At 41.8% G+C, this 24,690-nt stretch overlaps 1 protein-coding gene across 1 annotated transcript in view; it reads right to left on the bottom strand.

Moving 5' to 3' along the window:
• Window positions 1-24,690, bottom strand: part of mgat4a (alpha-1,3-mannosyl-glycoprotein 4-beta-N-acetylglucosaminyltransferase A) — a 293,796-nt gene that overhangs the window by 59,454 nt on the left and 209,652 nt on the right. The window contains exons 7-8 of the mRNA XM_073044063.1: window positions 20,600-20,675; window positions 9,601-9,715 (exon numbers count right to left, since the gene is read on the bottom strand). Of these exons, the coding sequence (XP_072900164.1) occupies window positions 9,601-9,715; window positions 20,600-20,675 (191 nt within the window). The remainder of the gene's footprint in view (window positions 1-9,600; window positions 9,716-20,599; window positions 20,676-24,690) is intronic.

Here is a 24,690-nt window from a genome sequence, read left to right as displayed (position 1 = left end):
TAAAACAGGAGGAGTACATTCAGCCCATGAACTCCATGATAACTCTTTGTAAAGTTATCCCATCAGATCTTTTTCCCTTTGATCCTCCTGTCATTTACCTACACAAAGTGGCAATGTTAAACAGCTAATTAATCAACCAGCATATCTTTTAAATTAGGGTGGGGGGGGGAGAGATCAGAGCATTGCTGGTCAGAGAAGGAACAAGCAAGCCATACATAAAAAGCATCCAGGTCACAATGGAACCAAGGACCTTAGAGCTTAGAAAACCAATGCTCGCTGATTGAACTATATTGGTGAATGAACAGAGAACAGGCAGAGTCCTTGAACATTCAACACGTTCAGCAAATCTATTTTCCATTTTTCACTGTCAACTGACGGAACAGCTTCGCACTGCAATTAGAAACTAGCCAAACTGCCACACATGAAAAGCAAATAAATGAGAAAATTATACTTATTAAGTACTTAAATAAGACACTGGCTAATTCAGGATAGCCGAAAGCAATTTGTGAAGGATGCCACTAACTTAATCCGAATGTATAGTATCAACACGGTACTGGTGTCTGTAGTGAGATGCTGAAGATGTTCTATAGGTCAGTTGTGGAGAGCGCCCTCTTCTTTGTGGTGGCGTGTTGGGGAGGAAGCATTAAGAAGAGGGACGCCTCACGTCTTAATAAGCTGGTAAGGAGGGCGGGCTCTGTCGTGGGCAAAGTACTGGAGAGTTTAACATCGGTAGCTGAGCGAAGGGCGCTGAGTAGGCTACGGTCAATTATGGATAACTCTGAACATCCTCTACATAGCACCATCCAGAGACAGAGAAGCAGTTTCAGCGACAGGTTACTATCGATGCAATGCTCCTCAGACAGGATGAAGAGGTCAATACTCCCCAATGCCATTAGGCTTTACAATTCTACCGCCAGGACTTAAGAACTTTTTAAAAGCTATTATTAATGCTTTTTGAGATAGTGATTTAGATGCATATCATATTTTTTTTACTGAGTTAAGTATTGTATGTAAGTAGTTTTGCTACAACAAGTGTATGGGACATTGGAAAAAAAAGTTGAATTTCCCCATGGGGATGAATAAAGTATCTATCTATCTATCTATCTATCTGAATTTTCGCAAGGTTAGATAAGGTATTACATGAGTCTTGGCAAAGTTTAAAGCCCCTAGTTATTAAAGAGTATTAAGTTTCAGAGTTTTGTTGTAAAACATTTTCCACTTTGCTCTCCAGTGTGGAGGATATAGTAGCTCTATTAGTCTTTCATTATTTTTATCACATCATCATGACTGTTTGCTAAAGAGAATTAAGTTTCATGGAGTACAAGTAATTGAGGTGTGTATGGATTTAATGGGTTATAGCTGGAGATATTCTCACAGGGTTGTTGCTATGACAGCTTTTATATTGTTTTATATTAATTTTACACAGGAGAGTTATTAAAGCTCATTGACAATATCAAATTACAAACATAACTACCCTGAAGATTGCTCAAAGTTGCAGGAAGACAGTCAGGAAGCCAAGGGAGCAGATGTTTGGCTCCTGTAGTTTACTGTTGAAAATGTACTGTGGGAGTGCAAATGGAAAAGATTACAAAAACCACTTAGTACCTCAATCAGAGTGGCATTGAATAGAAAAGCAACATCAGGCTGAATTTGGATAAGATGTCCTGAGAAAGGAATTTGTCACATCCTCTTCACATTCAAGGATATTCTTATTTTGTTGCTTAAATTCTACTCAGCAGGACAAGTGCACTTCAGCCTCGCACCGATCTTTATTGGTTTTAGTATCAGGGGTTACATGCTTCAACCTAACAAATGGATTTTAACACCCACAGCAATGAAGCAACCTCAAGTGCCCACTGTGGTGACAGGGGTCCATTGTGGGGTCTTGGTAGGAGTCCAGCTCTAATCCAGTCTGCCGGTGGACTGAGGGGATGTGGGTATTTATCAAGCAGGAGTAAGGTTTGGGATCCAGGACAGCAAACTCTAGGGAATATGGTGACTTGAGAGTATGAACAGGGAAAGCACCAAAATAATAACCTAGTTGTTGAATCCTAATGGAGAGACACAGTCTAATCCAAAAACCATAACCGACAAATAGAACATTCTGGGAATATTCAGCAATATTTGGACAGCAATGCCAAGACTTCTGCATTTAACTGTGCAAGCTGCAGCCTGATCCCGTCAATGTCAGTGGGCGCTGTAAATTTCACAGTTATTCCCAATCTAAAGTCCCGTTAATTATATTAAGCACTCAGGCAACTGCAAAGCACCACTGCTTTTGGCATTCTGCCATCTAACCTCTTAGCCCTACTCTCATTAAATACAGAAAGTGAACGGAAAGAAAGAACGCTGTCTCACAAACATAATATCAAATTGCTTCCTTGCAGTTGCATTTAGCGATTGGCTATTTTCTTTTTAGAACAAGGAGGAAATAGACTCTGGCCTCTTTATTAGGCACCTCCTGTACCTAATAAAGTGGCCTCCGAGTGTATGCCCATCCACTTCGAAGTTCAACATGCTGTGCATTCAGAGGTGCTTTTCTGTACCCCACTGTTATTACATTTGGTTATTTGAATTACTGTAGCTTTCCTGTCAACTTGAACCAGTCTGGCCCTTCTCCTCTGATTTCTCTCATTAATAAGGCATTCCCCCCCCAACAGAACTCCTGCCTGCTGTATGTTTTACAGACAATTCTTAGTAAATTCTAGAGACTTTTGTGCCTGAAAATCACAGAAGATCAGCATTTTCTGAGATACTCAAACCACCCGGTCTGGCACCAACGATCATTCCACGATCAAAGTCACTTAGATTACACTTCTTCTCCATATAACCATTACAGCATGGAAACAGGCCATCTCAGCCCTTCTAGTCCGTGCTGCTTACTCTCACCTAGTCCCACCTACCTGCACTCAGCCCATAACCCTCCATTCCTTTCCTGTCCATATACCTATCCAATTTTTTTTTAATTGCAAAATTGAACCTGCCTCTACCACTTCTACTGGAAGCTCGTTCCACACAGCTACCACTCTCTGAGTAAAGAAGTTCCCCCTCATATTACCTAAACTTTTGCCCCTTAACTCTCAACTCATGTCCTCTTGTTTGAATCTCCCCTACTCTCAATGGAAAAAGCCTATCCACGTCAACTCTATCTAACCCCCTCATAATTTTAAATACCTCCATCAAGTCCCCCCTCAACCTTCTACGCTCCAAAGAGTAAAGACCTAACTTATTCAACCTTTCTCTGTGACTTAGGTGCTGAAACCCAGGTAACATTCTAGTAAATCTCCTCTGTACTCTCTCTAATTTGTTGACATTCCCCATTCTGCTGTTTGGTCTGAACAACAACAGAACCTCTTCACCATGTCTGCATGATTCATTAGTTGCTGCCACATGAATGGCTGATTAGATATTAGCATTAACGAGCAGATCAGATATACCTAATAAAGTGGCCACTAAATGTAATTATGATATACAATGTTAATTCAATCCTGGGAAATTTGGGAAATCAGCCAAAAACACGTCATCAACTTCAGAATCATGTAGATTGATGATATGACTACAGCTAAGTCCTCTCTTCATCACAGTGATATTCTACAGCTTGTCTATGGGAAAAAAATGCCCTGTGAATTGCCCAGCTCTCCAAGATTCAGTTCTGTAAATATTTTCAACCATTAATAAGGGGGAGGGGATTTGCCATTATCATTAATAGAAGTTTGGAATTAAACAAATCTTCAGATGTTCTGCTGTCATACTCCCACATATATTTATTCTTTGAGAGAAAACTTTAAAGCATCTTATTTTAAAACTACATTCATGGGGCAACAAGGGTTTTGTTAATGCCCTGCCTGCTCAATCATCATCCACTTATCTATTAAATTACACTGACAAGAATCATTCAAATCTGATGCAAATCAAAATGGATACACATGCATTGGGCACTTTATTAGGTACACCTGCTCATTAATAAAATATCTAATCAGCCAATCATGTGGCAGAAACTCAAATGTATAAAAGAATACAGGCAGAGTCGAGAGCTTACGTGGAAATGGGATCCAAATAACTTTGACTGGGGAAGGATTGTTGATGCCGGATGGGGTGATTTGAGTATCCCAGAAACTGCTGATCTCCTGGGATTCTCATACACAACAGTCCCTTGAGTTTACAGAGAATAGTGCGAAAAAACAGACAACATCCATGGAGCGGTAGTTCTGTTTGTGAAAATGCTTTGTTAATGAGAGAGGCCAGAGGAGAATGGCCAGACTGGTTTAAGCTGACAGGAAGGTGACAGTAATTTGAATAACCATGCATTACCACAGTGGTGTGCAAAAGAGCATCACTGAATGCACAACATGTCGAACTTTGAAGTGGATGGGCTACAGGAGCAGAAGACCACACCAGCTATGTTTCCTCTGAGCTGTGCGCATATGCGCGCGCACACGTTTTTCAACCAGTGCATAAAGGAAGTTAATGTGTGCACACAAGGTTAGTTACCTAAAATAATGTAGTAATTAATAATTATACTTATTGAAAATAACCTTTTAGCTAAATGTTTCTGTTAACTAGTTAGTCGGTTTTTCAAATACCGGTACCACAATGCACGTCACCTCACTTTTCCTGGTCCGGTTTGTACAGCTGCATCATGGCGGTGACCATCTTTGGCAGACAGTGTTCATATCGTAAAATTTACAAAGATCTGTTTCAAATCCTGTAGATAGCTTACTGAGTTTTTATTGAAAAAAAAATTCAAAAGAAGCAAAGGGCATGAAATGCAAAAGAACTGGAAATTTGTTTGAAGTTGAATAGCTTAACAAAATAGAAACTGCTACACCGAAAACTCATGAGGTCATGAACGTTCAGCTACGAGAAATATTTATGTATGATTTTAAAAAAAAAACTGGGGTTATCTGTTTGTATTGTCGTGATGCGAAAGTTGCTGGAGAATTTGCTAGTGGAAAGAAGTGGGATGATATTTGGAAACTTGACTTTTTGAAGCAGCATTTGGCAAGTAAATCACATTTGGACGATGTACAAAAGCTCAGACAACAGTACCTGTCATTACCCGTTACAGGAGTGCTATGCATGTTACGGTTGGGTACTGATGGGCAAGAGCGAAAACTATCAAACCCAGAGGAGATCAAAGTCTAAAATATCATGATTTTCTAGCTGAAAATACTATAATAGTTAGACAGTTTAATGATTTCCAATTTTCCGTGCAAGAAGAAATTAAATCCAAACTGATTTCAAACTTTGCTCAAATGGTGACATTTGTACTTCAAAATGAACAGTTTTGCGACCTTGCACAGTTGATGGACATTGGGGGAACCTTTCTTGCGTCTAGTGCGGACTGTCAGCGAGGTTTTAGCCTAATGAATCAACTCAAAAACAAGCTGAGAAACCGTTTAGGTGAATGTCATTTGGATATGTTAATGAGAATCAAAAGCTATCAATTGGATGGAAGTTCTATTAGTCTAGATAGAGTTCACAAAGAATGGGTAAATGCCAAAGACAGGAGAGAGAAAAAAATAACTGAGTGACTTAAATATGTAAGTTACTTTGTTGTTATTCTGTGCAGTTTTATGTCAAATATTTTGTAAACCTACATAAACTGTGCCATGTGTGCATTCAGTGCACAGATACTTCTGTCACAGGAAAAAAAAATTTGCACAACATAAGATTTTTGTGCGCACTGACTACTAAAAATTAGAGGGAATGTTGCATACCAGGTTCCACTTCTGTACCTAATAAAGTGGCCACTGAGTGTATACTAGTGCTGAAGTAAAAGTCTCCCCCAAACTCTTAATGATGATAAATGCAAATTAAAAAATGAAGATGTAGGTACTGGAAATCCAAAATAAAAAACAGAAAATGCTGTTAATACTCTGCAGGGAAGATCCTTCCTTTGACCTGAAATATTAAACTGAATTCTCTGTCCATAGATGATGCTTGAGTGCTTCCAGCATTTTGTGTTTCTGATTTTGATATTAAATACTTGACAATGAAAAAAATCCTCATTGTTTCATTTCAGTCATGAATTTTTAAAATATCATTTTAGTGAACAGCTGAAGTGCTCCAATCTGCCACAAGTTACACTGTTGAGATCAAGTTCAGTAATGCTGAATTAATACTCTCAGTATTTGGTGAGGTGTACTACTCTTGCAAAATGCAAAAAAAAAATGCTGGAGGAACTCAGCAGGTCAGGCAGTATCTATGGAAATGAATAAACAGTTGATATTTCAGGCCGAGACCCTTCTTCAGGAAGGGGGAAGAAGCCAAAGTAACAAGATGCAGGGGAAACTGGACGGTGATAGGTGAAACCTGGTGAGGGAGAAGGTACAACACACAAAAAATGTGGTCAGGCAGCATCTATGGAAATGAGGTTTCGAGCCAAGACTCTTGAATGTCAACTATTTATTCATTTCCACAGATGCTGCCTGACCTGTTGAGTGAGTTCCTCCAGCTTCGTGTCTGTGTTGCTCTGGATTTCCAGCATCTGCAGAAACTTTTGTGTTTATGAGGGGTGTACGTGTACGTGAGTGGAGGAGGGGTGGATAAAGTAAGAAGGTGGGAGGTGGAAAAGGAAAAGGGCTGAAGGAGGAGGAATCTGATCGAAGAGTGGACCTTGGAAGAAAAGGACAGAGGATGGAGGTGAAAGGCAGGTGTGGGAAGCCAAAATGGGGAATGGAAAAGGAGAGAAGGAGGAGGGGGTAGCAAATGTTGGAGAAACTAATGTGCATGCCGTGTGGCTTCATCTATCACCTTCTAGCTACCCTCCTTTCTTCCCCCCCCCCCCACCTTTCTATTCTGGCGTCTTCCCCCTTCCTTTTCAGTCCAAAGGAAGGGTTTCAGTCTGAAACACCGACTGTTTATTCCTTTCCACAGATGCTGCCTGACCTGCTGAGTTCCGCCAGCATTTTGCCTGCGTTGCTTTGGATTTCCAGCGTCTGCAGACTTCCTCATGATCAGAGTGTGAGGCAACGCTCGTTCAGCCCGAGAGTGGCCTCAGCATGGCAAGAGAGGAGGTCATGGGCCGACACGTCAGAATGGGAATTGGGAGTGAAATTAAGAAGGTTGGCCTCCAGGAAATCCTCCCTGTTGCGGACAGAGCGACGGTACTATCCACGCCGGATTTTCAAGAATAGGTGAGAGGATGAGGACTGCTTCACAGCCATGATAAGAAAATCGTCTGTGGTTTGAAGGGATCATTCATTTGGACAACTGGCCTTCAACCCAAAGCATTATTTTCTATTTTAACTTTGTATCCAGCTTCGAAGACTGGGCACAAAACAAACCAAGAAAACATTCAATTTAAGAACTTTTAAAATTGAAACGTCAGAAGCAGTTGAGATATAAAGAGATTTAGTGGGTTCATCTACATAATTCAGTTTAAGGTCCTATTAAAATAATGAAATTAATTGAAGACTCAAGGTGTGCAGAGGACAAACATTCTGCTGTAAAGCCCTAGCCAGATTTCACTAAAGTGCTGTTGGCAATTCTGAGAACCACATCTTTGGAAGAATTGTCGTCTTCAAAATGAATGCACTGTTGGCTGGTGAAACTACACCTGGATTCCAAAATAGAAATACAAGAAATTGCAAAAAGTTAGATTGTGGTCTCTAAAAATCAGAATGCTTAGGGGTGATCTGATCCATGTTTCCAAAATATTAAGGGGAACTGATAATAGAAACCCACTGATTGAAAGGGGTGTATAGGATTACATTCAGTGTCCACTTTATGAGGTACACCTACCCATAAATGCAAAAATCTACTCAGCCAATCATGTGACAGCAATTCAATGCATTAAAGCATGCAGACGTGGTTAAGAGGTTCACTGGTTGTCCAAGCCAAACATCAGAATGGGGAAGAAATGTAATCTAAGTGACTTTGACTGTGGAATGATTATTGATGGCAGACAGGGTGGTTTGAGTATCTCAAAAACTGCTGATCTCCTGAGATTTTGACACACGACACAGTTTACAGAAAATCGTGCAAAAAACAAAAGAACACCCAGCGAGTGGCATTTCTGGTGGGGGGGGGGGGGGGTGGGGGAAGTGCCTTGTTAATGAGAGAGGTTAGAGAAGAATAATGAGATTGGTTCAAGCTGACAGCAAGGTGACTATAACTAAAATAACCATGGATTACAACAGTGCTGTACAGAAGAACATCTCTAGGTACGTAACACATTGAAACAGCAAAGATCACGCACATCCACTCAGTGGCTGCTTTACTCAGTACAGGAGGTACCTAATAAAGAGGCCATCGAGTGTAGCTGGCACACTTTAAAAATCAGAACCAGACCTTTTGTTGGGAAAGCCCTCCATATGTGGTCACCTAGAACTCTCTTCCACAAAAAAAATTGTCGCGACATCAAGAGTGCATCTTAGATATCTTTCTTTACGGTTTATTTTTAGCGAAGGTGTTATTAGATATGGTGGAAAGGATGGCGTATGAAATTAGGTCACAGATCATGTAGACTTGCCAGCTAAATAGCCCAATTCTGCCTCAGTGTTCTGAATACAAAGCCCAGTCACCTGGCACTGGTACATTCATTAAAATGTGTAAATGCATAATGAGTGTACAGCAGTTTGCTTAAGATAAAGAATGAGAAAAATATAATTTACATTATGGACTGTATAACTACAGTTATATTTACATAACCGTAGCTGTCTGCCTGTGGAAAACATTTGAAAGGTCCTTGCTCAGGGACTGAGGATGCTGACAAGCTAGAATCAAAGCACAGCAGTGAGGAATGGGGAGTGGGAAATAAAACCACAAGAACGATAAAACGGAGCAAATTTGGTGGTGTGGGTGGGGTTGCGGGTGAAGAGGAAGCAAAGAAGAATCAGAGACAATGAGAGAGGAGGGAGAGGACTTTAACCTGGAACGAGGAGTGCTTGAGTGACTGGGATTGTATGACCATAAGACAGAGGAGCAGAATTCAATCAATTCAGCCCACTGAATCTGCTCTGCTATTCTATCATGGCTGATCCATTATCTCTCTCTACCCTATTCTCCTGTCTTCCCCCCCATACCCTTTGCCACCCTCGTTTATCAAGAACCTATCAACTGCCGCTTTAAGTATACCCTAACACAGCTGCCTGTAGCAATGAATTCCACAGTGTCACTACCCTCTGGCTAAAGAAGTTCCTCCTCATCTCTGCTCTAAAGGGACATCTTTTTATTCCAAGGCTGCGCTGTCTGGTCCTAAACTCCCCCACTACAGGATATGGAGAAGTTGCTCAGATGGATCCTCCAGGGAATGATTTGAAAATAAGGTCAAGGCTTTCAAGGTGAGCAAGAAGCAGAGGAATGAATGTCATGGAAATAAAGAGTTAGTATTAAATGGCAGGTTGTTCATGCATCAAAGGCAGTTTTATGGAGGTGGTAATTATGCAGTCTAAAACAGCAATCTGCAAAATGATACTTTGCTTCAATTAAAATAACTATAAGTGCTAGCAAATGATTAAGGCACAGTGGTTTTATTATCCATCACTAGTCCAACCAGTTTCTGTGTTATTTCTGTTTGACTTTGATGTTAAAATGCACAGGCATTACCAGGTGTGCTTCCTCACTGGCTTTCTGCTTCAAAGAGTTTTCCTTTACCTATAAACCCCAACTGTGAGAACTCTAGAATCACCCAGTCTTCTGAAGAAAGCTGAAGTGCAAAATTTTTCATGGTGCTGAAGTAATGATCTTTGGCAACTATGTCGTCTTCAAGCTGTGGGGAAAGCACAACATAGAATTAGCTCATTTTTTGCCTCAGGCTCAGCGCATCATGCCTTAAAAACACAGCTTGGTGGGGCATGTGTAAACAAGGCCAAAGTCATACAAAACTGCATAGCAATCTTTCCTGGTTCATTTCTACCTCTGAAAAGAACTGCAGAGGAAATCATTATATTTTGATACGACAAGAGGCAGAAATGATAGATAATAATGGAAGTATGAGCAACTCAGAAAAGATGAAACTTGCTGTTAGAGTGGGGAGAAGCAATTTGACTGGGGGGGGCCAGTCAAGCTTTATTCTGGGGCTTTTAAGAAAATCATCAGCCAAGTGGCTTGCTGGTGGCGCAGTGGCACCAGCGCCGGACTCCGGAGCGAAGGTTCCCGAGTTCGAGTCCAAGTCGGGCCACTCCCGAGCACACTTTCCATCCGTGCTGGGTTGAGCGTCGAGCTAGCCACTCGGCCTCGTAAAAAATACAAGGTTAATCCGAAAGGAGACCAATCCTGACACCAAGCGCCAGACAAGAATGGCTGACTGTCTGGTGCGTCATGCTAAAAAAAAAGCTGCCAAATACCTGATGAATACAAGATGACAATGGATAACAGCTCAACCCAGGATCAAAAATGACAGACATTTATTCCACTGTGCAAAACAAACACAGGGAACATATTTAGCCCATATATTCCACAGCAATTTTATGGTCTACCATCCGCACAATCCTCTCTCAAATATTCCACTAGCTTTTTGTTATCTGTATCCCACCCATTCCCTTTGTTGGTGAATTCCACCCCTTTCTCCTTCACAATCTACCCCAATACTCCCTTCTCTCTCCCTTTATCTATCCTGCCCCTCTATCCCTTCCTCCCTCCATCAATCGTTACACTCTCCCCCTCTCCATTTCTATTTCTGTGCCCAAGAGGATTTAATTTCCCAGTGACTAATTTGGCGGCTGTTAGTCCTGTTGCTCTCTACACTGTCAAGACTCCTTCTGTGTCATTTCTATTAAACTGCAAATTTAAATACCTCGGCTCTAGCCTGTTCATTTTTTTTATGAGAATGTTCTCACAGATATTGTAAATGTATTATTGCACCTTCTCTAATGTCTCCATATCCTTTATAGCAACCATGCAGACTACAGGCTGTATTTGATAAGAATTGTGTGTAATGTTTTTACCTTATGCTTTAATTTTGTTCTTCGAGAAATAAAGCCTGATGCTTGCCTTAACCTTTTTATGACTCTTGAGGGAGAATGCTACAATTAATCATTTGCAGAATATGTCAGTGTTACTGTACAGTTAAGCTAATTAATATAGCTGGGACTAGAAATAATGCTTTGAATAAATTTATGTTATACAGGTGCTGAAACTATTCTTACACAGTTTCTGAAAAAGGACTGAACCAGTGGCCAATGGGATAGTGGGATGCAATAATGAGGGTAATCTGCTATCTTAATAGAAATAAGATACATTGTTCAGTCAGTGGTAGCAAATCTCTCTAAGTCTCACTTGTGATATATTAGCATGGTGTAGTTGGTACACCTTGGTACATTAGTGATGGACAATCATCGTTAATGGTGATGGATTTGTACTGGTATTAGTATTGGTTTATTCAGTGTCATCACATCTATCAAGATAGTTGTCTTGCATACTGTTCATACAGATCAAATCAGTGCACAGTGCATTGAGCTAGAATAAGTTAAACCGGTAAAAATGAAGAATAAAGCTACTGAAGAAGTTCAAGATTATAACCGATGGAAGAGGGGAGAAGAGAGAATACCTTCTGTGAGGTAGGATTTGTGGTGATGAGGCTACTGTATCTCATCTGAGCTGTTTAATTCAGGCCAGTGTGATTCAAATGCAGTGCTGACTCAAACCTTATGAATGGGGCAAAACTCTGGGGTACCAGGAGATGACTCACAACAGAACACTAAATCTTGATCTAATCTAAAAAAGCTGCCCAGACAATGATGTCAAGGAATGTGAAAATAGCAATAGCACTGAATGCCAATGCAAAATGGTTACGCTCTTTCCTGTTGGAGATGGTTATTGACTCACCGTGCCACATGTTCCTCATCACAGATCATTCCAGCTCTGGATGCAAATACAGATTACCTCATTATCTGAGGAGCTGCAAATGGATCTGAACACTTTCTAAATGACCTTGGACATCTACTGTACACTTGTGACCTCATGGTCACTGGTGAGGCAACTGGAAATGATCAGCCTTTCACGCTGCCATGAAAAACTCTCTACAACACACACTGGGACTGGAGTTGTTTGCCTCCAGCGAGCATGTGCACTCTCTCTTGTGCTACATATGGCTTCAGCGAGTGGAAAATATCTCCCTGATTTCAATTTTATAGAGGCTCCTTGATGCTGATTTTAACCAAATGTTGTTCTTTTCCTTTTTTCCCAGTCATAAAGTCATGGAACTAAACACTATGGAAGCAGGCCATTCAGCCCTACTTGCCCATGCTGACCCACACTGTTCTCTCTAAGCTGTGCAGAGGTGCGGCCGCACAGTAACAGAAATACGGCCGAGCACATAGCTGGAATTGTCTTGCATAGAGTGTTTTATTAAAGCTTTGTGCAGTTTCCAGGCTGTGTAAAAATTTCCTGCTCAGAGCCAATGAGCCATGAAGCTGTAAAATAAATAAATAAATTGGGGAAACATTGCTGACTAAGTTGCCGAACTATGCTGGTCCCATTAGACTGCATTTTCCCCAGAGCCCTCTAAACCTTTTCTATCCATAAAACTGTCCTAATACCTCTTAAATATCATAATTGGACTAGTCCCTGCCACTTCCTCCGATAATATACCAAACATGCTCACAAACTCAGTGAGTTTCTCCTCAGGTCCCTTTTAAAACTCTCCCCTCCCACTTTAAGCCTATGCCCTCTAGTTTTGCACTCCCAAATGCTGAAGAAAAGACTTGGCTATTCACCAGATCTATCCCCCTCATGGTTTCAAAAACCTCTGGATTTCATCTCCTTGATACACAGATGGATCAAAGTGGTAAATAATAATAATTATTAATAGTCTGAAACAGAGTGGTTCCTTGTGATCATACAGGACCAGGTGGTTAACACAAAAATTATCAAGAAGACATTAATAAAAGACCAACAAATCCAAGATGATAAATGCAGAGAATGCCAAGAGAAACCAGAAACAATCCAACACATTACAGGATCCTGCAGCAGTTTAACTCAATCTGATTACTTACACAAACACAATCAAGTGGCAAACATCATGTACCAAAATCTTGTTTTAAAATCCAAACTCACAAAAGACATTGTTCCTTACTATAAATACAGGCCTGATCGGTTTTAGAGTCAGAGTCCTACAAATGTTATATTACTACCAGTCCATTACAGGACAATCAATAATAACCATCCAGATATAATATCACAGGATAAACAAGCAAGAACAACTTACTTAACAGATGTAGCCATTCCAAACACACACAAATAAATAATTGAAAAACACCAGAAATATGCTGAATTAGAAGAGGAAATTGAAAGACTATGGAACATGAACAAGGTATACATTGCCCCATTAGTAAGAGCAACAATTGGTATCATTCCAAAGTCGCTACACAATAGCATTAAACAATTAGGCCTACACAGTAATATTTATGCAAATCTCTAGAAAGCCACTATGCTACACACCACTAGAATAGTTCAAAAGTTCCCAGCAATTGAGAAATGAGTGTGTTTGGCTGTGCCTGCACCTCAGGTTTTACCAGCTTGAGCTGAGAAAAAATAAATAATAATAAAAAATAATAACTTTTTTCTCTAAAGCACTTTTCATACAATGTAGTTCAAGTACTTTACAATGGGATAAAGTGCAAACATGAAAATAAAAGGCAAAAAGACACTAGTTAAAAGCAAGGTTAAATAAATGGGTTTTGAACTGGCATTTACCACTGGATAAACCCAAACAAAGCAAGTGAACAGAGTAAAGGCCACTGAAGGTTTAATGGCACTTTTCATCTTTTTGCTGCTGATAGTTTGATGTGATAATTAGCAGGAATATAATTTATCCTGCTTTTTCCAGCAGGTCTTTTCCACAGCAATCGAGTAGATCCCATGTGATTCTACAGAACAAATCTTCAGGACAATTGCCAGCTCATTATTGGATCCTTTGTTGCATTGCATTCCCACTGCACTCAGTCATTAACTGGAGTGACCAATTGTGCTGAAAGGCTAGCCTCTGTCATGATGGGAACCCAAGAAATAAACTGATGTTATAATATAAAGGAATTACATTACCGGTTCCAAATGCTCAGATCTTTCTTTGTTCGTGGGTGGTATTAAATTTGACGTCTTGGTGTGAACAGACAACACATCTATCCACTAATGATTACATACAATTTCCTTCTAAGGAAGCCAACAGATTCCTTTAGTTCTGTTTCTTGTGCAGTACGTAGATTTTTATTTTAAAGTCAATATTTATCTAAATCTGTTGTCACATCACTCAATGCAGTGGCTTTTTCACTACAGGAAAACCAGTGAATCATACAAGTACAGGAGACTAGCATTCACGCCACTCTGTGTCTGATAACACTTTGACTCCCCAGTCTCTGATGCTCGATTTCTGTGTCTGCATTACAAGCTGACATTTATTATAGTTCCTGTACTGGATATAGGCATTACCAGTGAGGCCAGAATTAATGCCTTCTGAAACCACCACTGTAATATCTTTTTAAGATACTTTCACAGTCAACAGTGACAATGAGCAGGGATCACCAGGATTTGAGAACTTAGCACACTACAGCACAGTACAGGCCCTTCAGCCCACATTGCAATGCCAAACTTTTAACCTATTCTAAGATCAGTCAAACCCTTCTCTCCTACATAGTCCTCCGTTTCCTATCTTCCATGTGCCTATCTAAGAGTTTCCTAAATGTCCCTAATATATCTGCTTCTACCATCACCTGTGGCAGAACGTTCCACACACCTCACGCTCTGTAAAAAAAATTCTGATGACATTCCTCATATTATCCTCCAATTACCTTAAGATTATGCCCCCTGTATTCGCCATTTCAACCCTGAGAAAAAGTCTCTGACTTTCCACTCAATCCATGCCTCTTATCATGTTGTAATAGACAATAGGTGCAGAAGGCCATTCAGCCCTTTGAGCCAGCACCGCCATTCAATATGATCATGGCTGATCATCCACAATCAGTACCCCATTCCTGCCTTCTCCCCATATCCCTTAACTCTGCTATCTTTAAGAGCTCTATCTATCAAGTCTTTAGTCTATCAAGCTCTATCTATCAAGTACACCTCTCAGCCTCCCTTGCTCCAAAGGGAAAAGTCACAGCTCGTACAAGCTAACTTCATAAGACATACACTCTAATCCGGGCAGCATGCTGGTAAATCTCCTCAGCACGATCTCTAAAGCTTCGTGTCTGGAATGAGGCAACCAGAACTGAACACAATATTCCAAGTGTAATCTAACCAGAGTTTTATAGAGCTGCAACATTACCTGATGGCTCTTAAAACTCGAGGATTAATGAAGGCCAACACAATCCCATCAATTTGCATGGCAGCTTTGAGGGATCTATGGAAATGGACCACAAGACCCCTCTGTTCCTCCATACTGCCAAGAATCCTGTTATTAAGTCTGCATTCTGCCTTCAAATTTGACCTTCCAAAGTGAATCACTTCACACTTTTCCAGGTTGAACTCCATCTGCCACTCCAGCTCTGCATCTTGTCAATATCCTGTTGTAACCTATGACAACCTGCTAAACGATATGGACTTGGGAATAATGAAAAGCCATCAATGTACTGTAATTCCCAGTATGGAAGGTGTATAGATTATTGAGGAACTTGGAGCCAACATGCTGGACACACGTATCAAAACAGATTGGTTTTGCTTTTGTTGCTCCTTACACATAGGTTGATCTGGCCAATGGTTAACAAATATTGACTAAATATATTCCTATAGAACCATAGAACATTACAGCACAGAAACAGGCCTTTTGGCCCTTCTTGGCTGTGCCGAACCATTTTTCTGCCTAGTCCCACTGACCTGCACCTGGGCCATATCCCTCCATACACCTCTCATCCATGTACCTGTCCAGGTTTTTCTTAAATGTCAAAAGTGAGCCCGCATTCACCACTTCACCTGGCAGCTCATTCCACACTCCCACCACTCTCTGCGTGAAGAAGCCCCCCAATGTTCCCTTTAAACTTTTCCCCTTTCACCCTTAACCCATGACCTCTGGATTTTTTCCCCCCTGGCCTCAGTGGAAAAAGCCTGCTTACATTCACTCTATCTATAGAGTGATGTATAGCGGATGTAGAGTCAGTATGGATAGAACTGAGAAATTCTAAGGGTAGAAAGACCCTAATGGGAGTTATTTACAGGCCCCCAAACAGTAGTCTGGATGTAGGGTGTAAATTGAATGAAGTGTTAAAATTGGCATGTCGCAAAGGTAATGATACAGTTGTCATGGGGGATTTCAGCATGCAGGTAGACTGGGAGAATCAGAATGGTACTGGACCCCAAGAAAGGGAGTTCAGAGTGCCTCGGAAATGGATTCTTAGAACAGCTTGTACTGGAGCCTACCAGGGAGAAGGCAATTCTAGATTTAGTGTTGTGCAATGAACCGGATTTGATCAGGGATCTCGAGGTAAAAGAGCTATTAGGAGGTAGTGACCATAATATGATATGTTTTAACCTACAATTTGAGAAGGAGAAGGGAAAATTCGGATGTGTCAGTATTACAGTTGAGCAAAGGGAACTATGGAGCTATGAGGGAGGAGCTGGCCAAAGTTCAATGGAACAATACCCTAGCAGGGAAGACAGTGGAACAACAATGGTAGGTATTTCTGGGAATAACGCAGAAGGTGCAGTATCGGTTCATTCCAAAGAGGAAGAAAGATCCTAAGGGGAGGAAAGGGCGGCCGTGGCTGACGAGGGAAGTAAAGGGCAGTATAAAAATAAAATAGAAGTATAACATAGCAAAGATGAGCGGGAAGCCAGAGGACTGGGAGGCTTTTAAAGAGCAACAGAAGATAACAAAAAAGGCAGTACGCAGAGAAAAAATGAGGTACGAAGGTAAACTAGCCAAGAATATAAAGGAGGATAGTAAAAGCTTCTTTAGGTATGTGAAAAGCAAAAAAATAGTTAAGACCAAAATTGGGCCATTGAAGACAGAAATCAGTGAATTTATTATGGGGAGCAAGGAAATGGCAAATGAGTTGAACAGGTACTTTGGATCTGTCTTCACAAGCGAAGACACAAACAACCTCCCAGATGTAATAGTGGCCAAAGGAACTAGGGTAATGGATCAACTGAAGGAAATTTATATTAGACAAGAAACGGTGTTGGATAGACTGTTGAGTCTGAAGGCTGATAAGTCCCCGGGACCTGATGGTCTGCATCCCAGGGTACTTAAGGAGGTGGCTCTAGAAATCATGGACAAATTAGTAATCATTTTCTAATGTTCTATAGATTCAGGATCAGTTCCTGCGGACTGGAGGGTGGCTAATGTTGTCCCAATTTTCAAGGAAGGAGCGAGAGAGAAAACAGGGAATTATAGACCGGTTAGCCTGACGTCAGTAGTGGGAAAGATGCTGGAGTCAATTATAAAAGAGGAAATTCCGACACAGTTGGATAGCAGTCGAAGGATCAGTCCGAGTCAGCATGGACTTATGAAGGGAAAATCATGCTTGACTAATCTTCTGGAGTTTTTTGAGGATGTAACGATGAAAATGGACAAAGGAGAGCCAGTGGATGTAGTGTACCTGGACCTCCAGAAAGCTTTTGATAAAGTCCCACATAGGAGATTAGTGGGCAAAATTAGGGCACCTGGTATTGGGGGTAGAGTATTGACATGGATTGAAAATTGGCTGGCTGACAGGAAACAAAGAGTAGCGATTAACGGGTCCCTTTCGGAATGGCAGACTGTGACCAGTGGGGTACCGCAAGGTTCGGTGCTGGGACCGCAGCTGTTTACAATATACATTAATGATTTAGATGAAGGCATTAAAAGTAACATTAGCAAATTTGCCGATGACACAAAGCTGGGTGGCAGTGTGAAATGTCAGGAGGATGTTATGAGAATGCAGGGTGACTTGGACAGGCTAGTTGAGTGGGCAAATGTATGGCAGATGCAGCTTAAAGTGGATAAATGTGAGGTTATCCACTTTGGTGGCAAGAACAGGAAGGCAGATTACTATCTAAATGGAGTCAAGTTAGGAAAAGGGGAAGTACAACGAGATCTAGATGTTCTTGTACATCAGTCAATGAAAGCAAGCATTCAGGTACAGCAGGCAGTGAAGAAAGCTAATGGCATGCTGGCCTTTATAACAAGAGGAATTGAGTATAGGAGTAAAGAGGTCCTTCTGCAGCTGTACAGGGCCCTGGTGAGACCCCACCTGGAGTATTGTGTGCAGTTTTGGTCTCCAAATTTGAGGAAGGACATTCTTGCTATTGAGGGAGTGCAGCATAGGTTCACAAGGTTAATTCCTGGAATGGCGGGACTGTCATATGTTGAAAGATTGGAGTGACTGGGCTTGTATACACTGGAATTTAGAAGGATGAGAGGGGATCTGATTGAAACATATATGATTATTAAGGGATTGGACATGCTGGAGGCAGGAAGCATGTTCCCGCTGATGGGTGAGTCCAGAACTAGAGGCCACAGTTTAAGAATAAGGGGTAGGCCATTTAGAACAGAGATGCGGAATAACTTTTTCACTCAGAGAGTGGTGGATATGTGGAATGCTCTGCCCCAGAAGGCAGTGGAGGCCAAGTCTCTGGATGCATTCAAGAGAGAGTTAGATAGAGCTCTTATAGATAGCAGGGTCAAGGGATATGGGGAGAGGGCAGGAATGGAGTACTGATAGTGTATAATCAGCCATGATCACAGTGAATGGCAGTGCTGGCTAGAAGGGCCGAATGGCCTACTCCTGCACCTACTGTCTATTGTCTATACCCATCATAATTTTATATACCTCTATCAAATCACCCCTCATTCTCCTACGCTCCAGGGAATAAAGTCCTAACCTATTCAACCTTCCTCTATAACTCAGTTTCTCAAGTCCCGGCAACATCCTTGTAAGCCTTCTCTGCATTCTTTCAACCTTATTAATATCCTTCCTGTAATACTCGGAGGCTTTAATGTTGGGTCAAGGTCCTGGCAGTGGCCAACGGTAGTGTCAAGCTGAGCTCTGTGTCCAGTGAGAGATGACTACGTATGGAATCCAAACACCTGCCTAGAGGTCCATGTGGATTTTGCATAGTAGGAGGTGACTGCTAAGGGTTGTACCCGCATCCTTGAATGAGGGACAATATCAAGGATGCATTGTCAAACAATGGAGGGGTCTATCTGGAGGTCATGAGGCTTTTATAATTTGGAACAGTTACCAGTGCAAACAGTTCTGCCCCATTTACATACAGCTCCACAGGAATAATGCACTGCATCATCTTACATGAGCAGACCATTGAACCAGCAAGTTCTGTTTGCTCCTGTGCTGACTGTAAACATGCACCCAACAGTCTCACACCACTTAAGTAACACTGTTTACTCAACATGCTGCCATTCAGCATTCCTACCATTTATCATAAATACAAAATACAGAGAGTACAGAGGGGATTTACTGGAATGTTACCTGGGTTTCAGCACCTAAGTCACAGAGAAAGGTTGAACAAGTTAGGTCTTTACTCTTTGAAGCGTAGAAGGTTGAGCAGGGACTTGATAGAGGTATTTAAAATTATGAGGGGGATAGATAGAGTTGACGTAGATAGGCTTTTTCCACTGAGAGTAGGGGAGATTCAAATAAGAGGACATGAGTTGAGACTTAAGGGGCAAAAGTTTAGGGGGTAACACGAGGGGGAACTTATTTACTCAGAGTGTGGTAGCTGTGTGAAACGAACTTCCAGTAGAAGTGGTAGAGGCAGGTTCAATTTTGTCATTTAAAGTAAAATTGGATAGGTATATGGACAGGAAAGGAATGGAAGGTTATGGGCTGAGTGCAGGTAGGTGGGACTAGGTGAGAGAAAGCGTTCAGCACGGACTAGAAGGGCCAAGATGACCTGTTTCCGTGCTGTAATTGTTATATGGTTATTAACTATTCCAGTCATGATGCTCTTAAAGCTTTCACTTTGATCAAGTGTTTGGTCACTTGTCTCAACCTCTTCTTGTGCACCTCAGTGTTAAAATTCTTCAAAAATAAGCTTATGAAACTTTAAATGACCTACATTCATGCACGTGTTGTTCCTGAATGGATATTGCTTTGTTCCAGGCAAGCCTACTCTCAGGATTAACTCCTTTCATGCCTTATGCACCAGTATCCAAACACAGAAAAGGATTCCCAGATTTCCATCTATGCCGCAGTCAGAAACTGCGCTACAACTCCCTCACAACAGGGAGTTGATTGAGTACGGGGTTGAATTGGACCTGTGAAGCCAATCATCAATATAATTGAAGCTTGCTCCAATACAGGCGGCAGTGGTTAGCACAACACTTTATGGTACCAGTGACCTGGACTCAATTCTCACCACTGTCTGTCAGGAGTTTGTAAGTTCTCCTCATGAATGTGTGGATTTCCTCTGGGTGCTCCAGTTTCCTCCTACAATCCAAAGATGTATCAGCTGGTAGCTTAGTTGGGAGGTTAATCGGTGGGTAAATTGTCCCGCGATTAGGGTAGGGTAAAATTGGGGTTTGCTGGGTGGTGCAGCCCAAACAAACATGCCGCTGCTATATGACATTAGAAAAATGCACCATCTCTGCAGCTGGGTGAGCAATAACACTGGCACCTAAGGAGAAGCAAATCTCCTAACCACCCCTTCATCAACTGAAGGCACACAGCACCCAAAACTGCAGTGGCTTTTGAAGTGTGTTGGCAGAAGAAACATTCATTACCTGGACATAGTAAATCCCCTTTTTCTGGGCATACATCATCAGGAAGCAATAGTCCAGGTTCTGCTTTGTTCGCCATCTGAAAAGCAGCACAGAGGAGGCTCTGAAAGAACAGGCTTATAGAAAATCACAGCAACATAACAAACATAAAATCTATTGGAAGCAAAACTCAAGTCGGTCTTTGAATACTATAACTCACTGCTAATGTAATGGCTGTTCTGTAGCAGCAGTGTTTGGGTTATGACTAGAGATAATGGGGGTTTTGGAATGTTCTGCCGACCAATAAAGGGAGCGTTTTTTTCTTGTTGTGCGCCTGAGAGCGAGTTGTTTGAGGTCTGGAAGACGCTGGAATGGAGAGGTTGTAGACTGCAGGATGGAATGGGCTTGGAATGGGGCTGGGAGTCAACAACACCGGGGGGAAACTGATGGAGAACTAATGGACGGGAAAACCGTGAGCTCCAACGTGCACATTAGGCTGTTTCATTAAAATGGACCCTTTTCTTTTTGTTTTTCTTTACTAACCCTATAGTCAAATTAAGAGTTATAAAGCTAAATCGTTTAATTGCATACGATGTACTGGTTGTTATTTCGTGGTACTGATTTGTAACAGGGGAAAACATCACGCAGCATCCACACAAACGAGATTTCACAAGTTTGGTGGGGCTGGAGACGGTGCCACTGGCTGAACCTGAGGGTTACACATGGGAACCATACCTGAAAGGCTCCCTAATCGAAGCGGGAGGGCACAAGGAGGGCTCAGGTACCTTTGCTGATCACAGCATCAGTCTTTGGTCTCATTACCGCAGGAGGAAAGCTTTTTTCAAATGCTTTCGCATCAATCAGGGATTAAGCTTTTTTCAGTTCCACCAAAACAAATTCTTGTTAAAGACGAAATCAATGCAAGGGAACAATTGTGCCTAATGGTAGTTCCAGTAGTACAGTCATTTACCTGATTTCTTTTGAGGAAATAGTGGATATCAGAACCACAACAGCTTCAAGCACAGTATTAAAGATCTGTGCTGATCAACTGGCTGGGGTGTTCACTGAGTTCTTGCTTTGGCAGTGTGTGGTACCCACCTGCTTCAAGCAAGTTTCATTTAAACTGATGCCCAAGAAGAGCGTGGTGATCTGCCTCAATGGCTATCATCCAATAGCACTTACATCCACAATGATGGAAGTGTTTTGAGAGGCTGGTGATAAAACCTAATCAACTCCTGCCTGAGAAGCGACTTAGATCTGCTCCAATTTGCCTAGCGGAGCAACAGGTCCACAGCAGATGCCATCTCATTGGCTTTTCACTCAACCCTGGAACATCTGGACAGCAAAGATGCATACATCAGGAAGCTCTTATCGACTTATCAAAATGGGAATGGGATGTGGAATTAAAATGGGTGGTAATGGGAAGTGGCTTCTCCTTCACTACCATTCAGGGCCCCAAACAGTCCTTCCAGGTGAGGTAACACCGTACCTGCGAGTCTGTTGGGGTCATATACTGTGTTGAGTGCTCCCGGGGTGGCCTCCTGCATATTGGTGAGACCTGATGTTGATTGGGAGACTGTTTCGCAGAGCACCTAAGCTCCGTACACCAGAAGAAACAGGATCTCCCAGTGATCACCCATTTTAATTCCACTTCTCATTCTGGTATGTCAATCCATGGCCTCCTCTACTGACATGATGAGGCCACACTCAGGTTGGAGGAAAAACACCTCATATTCTACTGGGTAGCCTCCAAACTGATGGCATGAACATCGATTTCTCAAACTTCCAATAATGCCTCTACTCCTCTTCCTTCACCATTTCCTATCCCCTTTTCCCTCTCTCACCTTACTTTCCTGCCTGCCCATCACCTCCCTCTGGTGCCCTTCCGTAGCCTTGTATCTTTTTTACCAATCAATTTCCCAGCTCTTTACTTCATCCCTCCCTCCTGGTTTCACCTATCATCTTGTTTTTCTCTCTCCATTCCCCTACCTTTCAAATCTACTCATTTTTTTTTCAAAGTTCAAAGTAAATTCTATAATCAACATACACATATGTCACCCTATACAACCCTGAGATTCATTTTCTTGTGGGAATACTTAACAAATCTATAGAGTAATAACCGTAACAGAAACAATGAAAGTCCACCCAACTAGGGCGTTCAACCAGAGTGCAGAAGAGAGCAAAGTGTGCAAGTTCAAAAGGAAATAAATCAGCAATAAATATGCCATCCCAGTGACACTACATAGAAATCTGGCAATGGAATTGAGCCAAACAGCCAATTCCGCCACAAAAGATGATCAACGAGCACCACTAAGAGTCATAGTAACATGAAATATACAATGGCCTCAGAATAAAGGAACATCCCTTTAAAACTGAGATGAGGGGAAATGAATCCTGATCTAGGGTCTCGGCTCAAAACATCAACTGTTATTCTATCCGTCCATACTGGCACTGCCTGAACTGTTGAGTTCTTTCAACATTGCGTGTGTGTGTTGCTGAAAATTTCCAGCATGGGCCAAATCCCTTGTGTCTATGAGGAGGAATTTCTTCAGGCAAAGGTGACTCTGTAGTATTTGTTGCTGCAGCAGGTTGTGGGGATTTAGTCACTGGGTGGATTTAAGGCAGAGATGGTTAGTTTCTTGATTGGTAAGGATGTTAAGGATTGTGGGAAGAAGGCGGGAGAATGGGGTTGGAAAAAAATCAACTACAATTGAATGGCAGAGCAAACTCAAAGAGTCGAATAGTCTAATTCTACTCCTATATAACACAGAACCAGGGCCTTCAGCTTGCTGAGTCCATGCTCACTGTCAACCACACATTTACTCAAATTCTACAATAATCTGATCAAATTTGCAGATGGCATGACACTGACCAGCCTTATTTCTAGCGGCGATGAGACAGCCTACAGAGGAGGGGTTGGCACCATGACACAGTGGTGTCAAGATAACAACCTCTCCCTCAAGGTTCAAAAAACAAAAGTGCTAATTGGGGTTTACAGGAGGAACAGAGACAGGCTCGCCCCAATCAACATCAATGGATCTGCAGTCGAGAAGGTGAGAGTTTCAAGTTTTTCAGTGATGGGTATATCGAAGCTCTCACCTGGACTCTATACACATCACTGAAGATCTCATCTGGACCACAACAGTGTCTCTTCCACCTCAGGCAACTGAAGAAGTTCATCCTGAGCCCCCAAATCCTCAAGACCTTCTACAGGGGCACCATTGAGAGCATCCTGACTGGCTCTTTCACCGCCTGGTACGGAAACTACACCAACCTTGATTGATGGGTACTGCAGAGAGCCGTACAGACAGCCCAGAGTATCTGTGGATGTGAACTTCCATCCATTAAGGACATTTACAGCATCAGGTGCATAAAGAAGGCCTGGAAGATCCTCGGGGACACCAGTCACCCCAACCACAGACTGCTTCAGCAGATTCCTTCTGGCAAATGGTGTCGCAGCATTAAAGCCAGGACTAGCAGACCACAGGACAGCTTCTTTCTACAAGCCATTAGGCTTTTAAATTCACACGTTTGCACATTGCGATGGAGTCATAACACCAACAATTTTTACTCCCTCGCGTTGTGGGACGGATACGAAATTTAAATAAATAAATAGATAAACCAATTTTATTCTTCCCAATCTCTTATCAATTCTTCACAGATTATACCAGTCATCTACACTCCAGAGCTGACCTACAAAGCTTGCTTTGGGATATGGGAAGAATGGGGGGAAAGTGCGAATTCTGCACAGATGGCTCCTGAGGTCAGGATTCAAATCTGGATCTTTGGTTGCTGAAACAAGGGCTCTACTACCTGATTCTAATCTAATTATAAAAATGTTCAGCTTTGCTTTGTATCCTTTAATACCTTTGGTTAGAGAAAATTCATCACTGTCAGACTTAAAATTAATGACCGGCTTAGCATCAAGAGCTCCCTACATAAAACATTCCAACTTTATACTGCCCTTTCACATGCAGAACTCCTTAATTTCTCCTGAGAGGCTCAGCTCTAATTTTTTTGCACTCTGTACCTTGCCCTAGGCTTGCCCGTCAGTAGAAATAGCTTCTCTCAATGGACCCTCCAGTTCACCATCATGCCTTGAAAACCTTGATGAG

This window comes from Hemitrygon akajei, chromosome 4 (assembly GCF_048418815.1).
Source record: "Hemitrygon akajei chromosome 4, sHemAka1.3, whole genome shotgun sequence".
NCBI classification, from domain to species: domain Eukaryota; kingdom Metazoa; phylum Chordata; class Chondrichthyes; order Myliobatiformes; family Dasyatidae; genus Hemitrygon; species Hemitrygon akajei.
Note: the sequence above shows the minus strand (reverse complement) of the source record. Positions and strands in the feature narration are given on the sequence as shown.